At 40.9% G+C, this 10,000-nt stretch overlaps 1 protein-coding gene across 1 annotated transcript in view; it reads right to left on the bottom strand.

The window, feature by feature from the left end:
- Window positions 1-10,000, bottom strand: part of LOC137984478 (mucin-19-like) — an 89,286-nt gene that overhangs the window by 54,374 nt on the left and 24,912 nt on the right. Inside the window, exons 19-27 of the mRNA XM_068831649.1 lie at window positions 9,621-9,741; window positions 8,725-8,871; window positions 7,610-7,659; window positions 7,050-7,275; window positions 6,340-6,534; window positions 3,667-3,910; window positions 2,973-3,225; window positions 1,377-1,583; window positions 468-720 (exon numbers count right to left, since the gene is read on the bottom strand). Of these exons, the coding sequence (XP_068687750.1) occupies window positions 468-720; window positions 1,377-1,583; window positions 2,973-3,225; window positions 3,667-3,910; window positions 6,340-6,534; window positions 7,050-7,275; window positions 7,610-7,659; window positions 8,725-8,871; window positions 9,621-9,741 (1,696 nt within the window). The remainder of the gene's footprint in view (window positions 1-467; window positions 721-1,376; window positions 1,584-2,972; window positions 3,226-3,666; window positions 3,911-6,339; window positions 6,535-7,049; window positions 7,276-7,609; window positions 7,660-8,724; window positions 8,872-9,620; window positions 9,742-10,000) is intronic.

Here is a 10,000-nt window from a genome sequence, read left to right as displayed (position 1 = left end):
AAAGCATATAAAATTCACGCAAAAGGTGACGGACACTTCAAAATTGTAATCTAGTTTAATTAAACGTTTTGTAGTAATGCAAAAGGCACTTCTCTTTCTGGATTTACTTTACGAGTGGTAATGATACAATCTGATAAACTGAAAATGTAAAAGTAGACGTGTCTTGAAATTGATGGCCACGGTTTCGTTTCTAAGAGTTATTTAAATATGGAGAAGGAGAAAATGGATTGACATTTTAAAAGGATGGCAAACGTTTTCAACTTCTGACAAGTTCTTTTTTCCAATAAACGCCATCGATGCTATATGGACAGCCCATCCTGCGTAAATTCCTTTCTCGTATTTTGTTTGGGTTGCCATTGACATTTTAAACCAGTAGGTTGAAGTACTAAGTTTTGAATTTAAAACCAGCTTTAACCGAAAACAGTAAAAACTGTCATGACAATGCCCCATTAATTGTCTAAACGCACCTGTAGCTACTTGCGATGCTACCGGGAGGCCTCACCGGGATACATGTTTTGTCGCACGTCTTTGTTTGGTTAACACATTTTTTACCATCAAAGTAAGTTCCATCAGGACAAGAACATCCTTCTACGCGTGGGCCACGACAGCATCTGGCTCCGAGTTTTTCACAGTCTTTTGGTTTTTGCTCACAAGCGTTCGGCAAACTAATATTAGGTAGGTATCCCCCAGTGTTTTTACATGGACGGCAACAAGGAAGCTCTGTCAGTAAAAACGAGAAATTGATTCTCGAAAGTTGTGACGCACCTACACGGAACTAACTAGGTTGTGATGGGTCTGATAAATTTAAAAGTATCATAGCAATTCACAATCCTAATAGCCTCAATATGGCCTGTTTCACCATCGCCAGTAGCAAAAGTCCATAAGCTGCGATGGAATACGGGCCATATCACAAGGTACTATTCTGTTTATCGCTGGATATAACTGAGAAAGAAAATTTTTACATAGCATTCACTGGGCTAAAGAACACCTCTTCAATCCATTCATAACTGTAACAAGAAGTTCCTAAACAACGTTTTGAATCCGGTAGGAAACTCATTGCTACATCTGAAAACCTCTCGGTGTTTGGTGTGCAGTGTGTGTGTCTACGAATGCTTCACTAAAGCATGGGATGATGTATAAGCACAAAGCCTGGGTAAAATATGAAACAGACGTCAAACAAAGTAAGTTTTATGACTAATAGGAAGTAGCAAGAAGATAAACAGGATTATCAGGTACACAACAGTGATATGAAGCCGTTAGGAGTAGATATGTCATTCCTCATTGCATGTTTTATCAAGAGTTATCACAGCAAATAAGAGATTTTTTTTAATCAACATTTCGTTTCTAAGGACCTTTAGTTTTTTTATACTGCTTACCGCAAAAACCTTCCCGACGCCACGTGATTGAAATGCCGTGTTGATTGCAGGCCCGTACGTATGATGCTATCGCCGAACAAAAGCATGCACAGTCTCCTCCTTTGTTGCACAAGCAGGCTTCATGTTTACAAGCCGCTAAGTAGGGGTCTGGGTTCACGCTGTCATGGCAGGCCGTAAAGTTTGGATTCCTCTTAATCTCATTACAGCCTGAAGATAAACAAATTGAAGACAAGATTTCGCACGTTTTAGCAAGCATATGTATTTCGGTCAAATATTGTGATACATGTACCAAACCAAGACCTTCTCATCGATGTATCTACCTCTTTCCTTCAATCAATGCGAATTGGTCAGGCTATATTCAAATAGTAACAGCGAGACTAGAACAAGCAAGAAATGGAGGAGAATGCTCCAGATGAAGCTTTATTGCAAATTCCCTCCATTCCAACATCTGAAAAAATGGAAATACTTAACATTGTATTTACGGCAAACGGTGGGCTGAAATTGGCTTTACCAAAATTCAAAGAAATCGTTGTTATTCCAGCTAATTTCTTGCCTATTACTTCCGGATATCGAGCGGATTCTTAAAGAGAGACAAGGCAGAAACATGCGATGCTAAATTTCTCTATTGTTTGAGAGAGGGAGGGAGGTTTTATCAGCTTGCACCATAGAGATCAGGAATAAAATTCTTTACAGTATCATTATATACTACTGGGGTGGGCCACCAAAAGGTTTCAATTGATTCAACAAAGCTTAACGAGAGGCCTGCTATTCAGTCCCAGGCCGCAGCCAGGGTTGTTACTATGGATTCGGACATGGAGTCGGCCGTGGATACCTCAGAGACCAATTAGTGCGTACGCGCATACCAAACAATGTTGAAAGAAAGGGGTGGGGGGGGGGGGGGTGGAGGGTCACGCGCCTTCAACTTCATTCAACATTCGCGATAACAAAACAAATATTGAATGGTTGTTGAAACAAAGTTTACAGGCTTTTAAAACTCATTCGGCATCGATTCAACTTGGATTCAATATGTTTGAAGACGGTTGAAATGGTGGGGGGAGATTAAACGGTTTCATTGAACGAATGTTGAAGCAAATGTTAAGGCCGTTTGCCCAGGCCTTAAGGACGATGCCTACTATTGTTATTACGCATACGTTCTGCGCATATTGAGATATTCGGATTTCTTATGGGTGGTGCTTATTTTTACAGGGATATTCTTGCGCGGTTCAAAACTGTGCGGAGAACTGAAGCAGAACTTAGCAAGTGCTCTTGCTATCCAAAAAGAAAATTGAGGGTAACCATGCATTTCTCAGAGATAATTAGGCTTCAGATTGGAAAAGAACACCATACATTGCTTTGTATTTTAAAGCTTTTTACAAATATTGTTGATTAATTATCTTTGAAAAATGCGTGGTTACCCCCAATTTTCTTTTTGGATTTCAATAACACTTGTTAAGATCTGCTTTTTCTTGCATATTCAGTAAACCGCGCAAAAATACCTTTGAATTAGTAGGCACCGTCCTTAACTCTCACCATTCCTGCATGACTACAGAAGTTTTATGGGACTGGAGGATAGGGGGTAGCGTTACTGCGATCTACCTTTTTCAGCCCAGCCCTGACGATCAGGATTTTCCAAACAGGGATCAAGTTTAACTGCATATGGACAGTCTTGTTCATCTCGCCAAGCATATGCGAACGCGGTATCGTCAGCTGCATCCGTGTTCTTATCTGGCATCATCAAATCGTCTCGATGCCTTCCATTAAAGTTACCGCAGATACCAGCCAAAACGTCCTTGCTTTTATATTTCGAATTCGGTGATATATACACACGGGAGCCTTTGTCAAATCGCACCTACATGTCAAAACGAACACAAAATAGACTTTACATTTTCGTTCAGATTTCTGAACAATGAAGCGATGCCTTGGAAATTCTGAGCAAATAGTTGTATTTAGAGCTATTCGTTTACAACAAGGGACTCTCGTAAGGGACTGTAGGATGTTCCCTTACGAAAGTGAACTTCAAAGTCAAAACAAATCTATGTTACTGCACTATCAGCACAGGGCACGGTTGAGTAAAATTGTCGACTTACATGACGAAAGATTGCGAATAGGCTCTCACCAAAGATTATATTGGGATGGTGTCATCGACATTTCAAATAAGGATTCACAATGGTGGTCACTTCCAAGGGTTGCGGGGGGACTCTCTCTCGCCTCCAGATTATCAGCCTTGTCGTAGAAGTATATTTGAAAATGTTTTTCTTGTTGAACACAATGTCGGTCACCCAGAACTTACCTCAAAATTAATAACCAGTGGATTGCGAGGCTGGTAGATTCGGACTATCAGAAAAAGGCCCACTTGAAAAATCTCTACGTTAGGAATCTCCATTTGGCAAGGCTCTGGGTATTCTCCAGGTTTGTAGGTGAGTAGGCTTCCATTTTGATTGATCGAAAAATCCTTTTGAAACAAATCAATGAAGGTTTTGCTTTCTTGTAGCTCAATCCCAACTCGCTTGCACATCTGCAGCTCCACCGAATGCCTGTGTGTAAGACGACACCACATTAAACAAAAGAACTACCCGCACAGATGTGTTAAGGGAGGAGCGATTGTAGGGTACAAAAATCTACGCTAGATTTTCGGAATTTAGAGTTTTTAGGAATTTTAGTTGTCTGAGTCCCAAGAGGTTACTTCATCCGCTTTGGAACATCTTCATTTACTTCAAAATGTGGGCAAACATTTAGACGAGAAAATGTCTGTGCCTTGAACACGAAGACACACAAAGAAGGCGTGGTGGCTTAGGTACAGACGGGTGATTTGACGCATACAAAGCCCTGTGATTATTTATGCAAGAAATGCTGAAATAATATTATAAGATGTTATCTCCCATTCGTGATTTAAAATCCCAAATCAACTTCTTTTTGCTCTGGCTGGAAAAATCTTTTACGAGTTCTGTTTCAGTGGGTAGGGACTTGTTTCCCTATCTCAGCATGTCCAAGGACGTATTTCTATCCTTCGAACTCACATTTCCTTTGAATTCAACTTACACGACGTATAATTTACTTCAAATGCAAAGGAAGGAAAGGAACTTAAATTATTTAAGTGTCTAGTCATTTTAGCGCTGAAGCACTAATTGGTTTTAGTATCACCCAACTAGTGGACTAATGCAAATCCTGCATTTTGATTGGCTACGCTACCAGAGGACTATTAGTAATAGTCCTCGAGTCGAGTAGCGAAAAGCGTGACGCTTTCTTTTGTTTCAATCCCAAATAAATATTTCTTTAACTTGCATTTGCTAACTTTATTATTGACTTTTCTGTCCGACTAGATGGGTGATACTAAAACAATTAGACCCTACGCCCTCAAGGGCCACGGGTCAATAGCCCATTCGGCTTCGCCTCATGGGCCATTGACCCCGTAGCCTTTGCGGGCTACGGGTCTAATTGTTAAAGAGTTAGGGTTTTTTTTTTCAGGAGAGGGGAAAACCGGAGTACCGGCCGGAGAAAACTTCTCGCTGCAGAGCAAAGAACCAACAAACACAACCCACATCATTTGCAGACGCCTCGAGTCTGGGAATCGAACCCGGGCAGCAATGGCGGGAGGCGAATGCTCTCACCACTGTGCCATCCTTGAAACAAACAATTTTAAAAACATGCAGACAAGATTTAAATTGAACAGACTTAACTGATTAGAGTGTAATGTGAAGTGCTAGTTTTTCTACCCCATATGAACCAGTAGAGCGTTAGCCCTACTAAGAGCGTTACTGGTAGATCGTTAGCCCTACTAATGGAAATGGACCCACACAAAGACAGAGAAATACTCTGACCAGGGTGGGAATTGAACCCACCACCTTCGGGTTAGATCACCGCTGCTCTACCGACTGAGCTACAAGGTCAAACGGGAGCAGGCCGTGGGAACTGAAGATCTTAAAGTCACGGCAATGAACATGTACAAATACAACGAAGGATTACGTTTTTGGAAACGTTGGCCGTGTAGTACTTATATTTGAACAGACTTAACTGATTAGAGTGTGATGTGAAGTGCTAGTTTTCCTACCCCATGTGAACCATGTGAGCGTTAACCCTACTAATGGAAATGGGCCCACACAAAGGATTGGACGAGGCAGGAAGTAGGCTCGACTTCCGCCGCTCACTCGAGTTCGGGTATCTCCCCGAGAGGGAGTGAGCGCTGGCTCTTTCCCGAAACAGCGGCTGGTAATCGAGTCTAGGCAAGACGTCGATGGCTTCTTCTTGCACTGTCCGATATCCACTAGACTAGCGAGACAAACTCCTGATAAGTTGAATCTTTTAAAGAATTCTTATAGTGGTACCCAGCAAAACAACTGAAAGCTAACCGCTTTTCATTTTCATAACTACATGAATTAGCATAGTAAAGAAAAAATGTGTAAAACCGAGTTTTCTCTATATAAGGACGCCATTCAATGCCTGTAGAAGCTAAGGAAAGCGTTTTTCAAAATGATGATATTTTTACGATTTTTTTGCCTATCGAGCCACCTTAACGTCCTCACGTTCGGGGAACCCTACAGGGGTCCTCTTACTCCAGCTCTTGCTCCCTTCTCCTTGTCCCTCGCACCCTCTCTGCTTCCTCTCCCCTACCCCTACCAGAAAGGCCTTTCTCGTAATGCCCAGAAGTAAAAGACCGTAATAAAATATTCGCCAACGCAAGTTAAAGGGTTAATTAAGATGCTTCCAAAGGGTTTTTTCGCCATCGAGATACGCCGAATACCTCGAGCATTTTCGACACCTACCTAATACCTTCAGATGTGTTTTTTTTAATGTTACTTGCACTGTTCGTTCGTCATGGTGAAACGAAATCTCTCTGCAACTCTCGAGAAAAGTCGAATACAGAGTATTCCCCAAATAAAATTGAACCTTCCTGCGAGGCTGGCTTGCTTAATGAAATGTTAACTCCTCGGAAATTTCTGATAAATGCTGAATAACCGAGACTCACCTGCAAGGTTCATTCTTTATAGTAATTTTCACTCCATCGCCCTCCATCAAAATAAACTCACATGACTCGTGATGGAATACAATCCATCTACCGTCAAATGTCCGATAATGATCTTGACCATACGCCGCGCACTCGTACTCCGGTAAAGGCTCAATTAAATCATCAGCGATCCATTCGCGGGCACCATTACATTTCCTGAGATGAAAAACAAATATTTTACAATGACTGCAAAATTCTCGCGCGCTCATTGGTTAATTTTTACTGTCAATAAGCGGACAGACACATAAATTTATAATTTATGCGATAATGACGCGCGATATTCCTCACGTCAGATTGAAGTTTCTCGCATTTTTGTCCCGCGTTCTTCTCGTGTTTTGACTTAATTTTGATCCCTCTGCCTTATTTTGTTACTGTAAAAAACAAATTGATGTCAGTTTTTCATGCGTCTGTAGTGTTATTGACAATGACATGAAAAACTGACATCAATTTGTTAAATGTCATCTCACTATCATGCAATCGTCATTTAATAATCACGTAAATGTAATCCAATTGTAATGTTAGCGATACTGGAGTGTCACACAACTGGCAGGGAGCTGTCTAGCACAGCTGTATGACTCGTCACGCAAGAGTATTAGGTGAACTGTAGTGTTTATAAATGCCAAAACACAATGATGTTGGGCTCTTAATAGAATGACAATATAAACACCTACTTTGAACAATCGACGGGAGAGACGTCTCCTTTCTTGTAGAACTTGTTATTGTGTTTACAACCACAATCGGTTTTGTTGACACACGTTCCATCTTCCAATAGCAGTTGATTTCCTGAACAGTAGCATCCAGGCTTACAGCGTGACGCGCGTTCAGCATCACTCAATAAGAAGTTCTCACACGTCTCCCCGCAGTCACGGTACACTTTGCCCATTCTTTGGCATAACTCTATAAGAGGAAGCAAAGCATTCAACATTGTTTAAAAAGGCTACCTGTACATGAACTATAATAGAGAGAACTGACGTGCAAGGAGTTTGATCATTGCTGTAACCCATCCATTGCCAACACGGATAAATTTGATCCCGCACTTGTAAAGAGCCACTGAGCTACCTCGCCTTTTCTGTATTTCAATCAGTTATTCATCCATTCATTCGGTCGTATGGGGTTGCGATCAGCGATGGCTTCCTCTTTACAACTTCCGTTCGCTGAGTAAACTTGTCTACGAAAAAAACCTTCCTGTTCTTTTCTAATGGAGAAAAACTAATAGAAGAATACTACAAACCATCACAATCCTCTTTGGTGCATTCCCAAACTCCACCTCCCTTACAAGTGCTAAAAGAGAAACAAAAATATTTCAGAAACTGTTGACACATTTAGGTGCCTGCATAACTGAATTATGAACGTCGGTTGGACTTTCTTTAATCACGTTTTGCTGCGCTTTGAGGAAATTAATACACGTCTTTCATTAAGGAAATTATCTTTTGCAAAAACGGCAAACTTTGTTTTTCTTTCAGGATATTAGAGTCTGAACAACAAACAAGACGCAATAACGTTCTCTGATCTTTCAGAGAGCTTAAGCAACTAACGAGAGCACCATTGTAAAACATATATTGTTTTTGTCATTATTCGTGATTATTCCAACTCGTTCAACACGAAAAGCCTCTGTTGAGAGATCGTGTACTGACGCTCTTGTCAAGCTTAGATTATTAGCGTTTTAGCATTGCACGTTGTTTAGAAAAGAACGACAAGGAATTGCGCCAAAATGTAAAGTGAAGGTGAGGAGCGTTACGAGCTTTTATTATATGGCTAGCGTTTCTGGCCGATATAACGCACGATCTGATCGGCTAAGAGCAGCTAAGCGTTAGAGATTATGCAAATTAGTTTTTTCCTCTTTAGAACTGTTCTGTTAGCCATATAAAAAACAAGCTAATAACCTCGACCATTCGTTCGTAACAGGAAAATCTCAAACCTTGGCCTAGCTGTATTGACCGCGCAACCTCAGTTTGAGATTTTGCTGTGACGATCTCACTCTCGGTTATTAAGTAGTTATTATTCTCTCTTTCAAATAGGCGATTACTTTCATGTAGGTCTTGTTGCCAAAAGTGCCGCTGTTACACTGTGGAATTTATAGTGTAACTAGCCTTCTAACGTTTTCAGTCACGCTCATGCAAAAAGGAGTTGCACGAGAAATTGATTTGTGTAACATACGTTAAAATTCTTCAAATCCTTGTAAAAGATCGTGCATTAACAAGTAATTTTGTTAGTAACAAGGTGGGTGCTACAGTGAATGTTTCGAGGTGCGTGTCTTGAATTCGAGTTGCGTGAAATTTTGCAAGCTGTGTTTTTTTTTTTTTTTTTTTTTCAGCCTAGACCCCAAGCTATTTTAAAATCACATACCAGTAATTGCACTTGTCAATCCTTGTCGCGCCTGGTTCGTATTCTTTGCCTTCATGATAGCATGGGCAATCTGACTTCATAACACATTTATCTCCTCTCAGGACATAGTTTGGGTCTTTGCAGTAACAAGCCTCTACACATCCACGCCTGAAATGCAGAAAAAGAAAAGAACATTATGTTTTATTCCCACGATGGAAAAGTTGGCAAAAATGGAAAGCGTTCCTCGAAAGTCACAACTAGACTGTAGGTATTCATCCTTATCGCGATTTCGTGGCGGTGCGACCGTTCTGACCACTTGTCAGTTTGATCCTGATAGTCCCTGGTTCAACTTCTCGGCCGCACTTGTAATATATAGCCAACTGGTTTGCCTCCAGCCAGTTGGGATTCTTAACAGTTGTTGTTGTCGTTCCGTTCATTGTGTTTCAATAGAGAGATAAAATAAATAAGCATCGCGTTTACGTGAAACGGCAAACGTGAAACGGCAAACGCGAAACGGCAAACGTGAAACGGCAAACGTGAAACGGCAAACGCGAAACGGTGGGCTGCTGCTTGTCATAAAAGCATGAAAATTATGTTATGTTATAACTCGTCTCTCTCTTTTGAAAAGTCACTTGATACCTGCTACTAACAGCCAAGAAATGAGCTCATATCAAACGAGTTTCTTCCATTTTTGGCAAAACGCAAATTTTAGTCCGACGTTTGGCGTTTGCTGTTTGCCGTAAACGTGATGCTTAATCTCTCCAATGACCTTGAAAAGCCCCTCCGGGTAGTGGTCAGTTAAGTATGTACTGTACTGTACTGTACATCTGTGATTCTATTAGAGAAGTCTCGTAAAAACGAAAGCCGCCCGTTTCTCTTTTTCTGCAATTTTTTTCAAGTCAAAACACATCCGTCACCTTCGACAGTACAAATGTCCATCTTCTGGATCCAAGTCCTGACAGGTCTGGGGACATTTTAGTGATCCATTCCCATTTCTGTGACATTGTTCCAAAATCATGTCATCTCCGCAGCTGAAATCTGAAATAGAATGAATGTTACTCGGCTGTATGTTGTATAACATTCAAGGCGCACAATGGCCTATAATGCATTGCCAATTAATCCCCTAAGACGTCAACGTAGAACCAATCAGATCACGCGTCTTGACAATACATGTCAACCATGTCAACTCAGGGGGGAGGGTGAATTTAATTTAAATTTTCGTACTCTCTTCAAAATCAAAAAAATTCACATATTGCATCAAGACTTCAAAGTAACGTTTACTTAATTTTAATTAAAT

This window comes from Montipora foliosa, chromosome 14 (assembly GCF_036669935.1).
Source record: "Montipora foliosa isolate CH-2021 chromosome 14, ASM3666993v2, whole genome shotgun sequence".
NCBI classification, from domain to species: Eukaryota; Metazoa; Cnidaria; class Anthozoa; order Scleractinia; family Acroporidae; genus Montipora; species Montipora foliosa.
The sequence above is the reverse complement of the archived record's forward strand: the minus strand, read 5'-3'. Positions and strand labels throughout refer to the sequence as shown.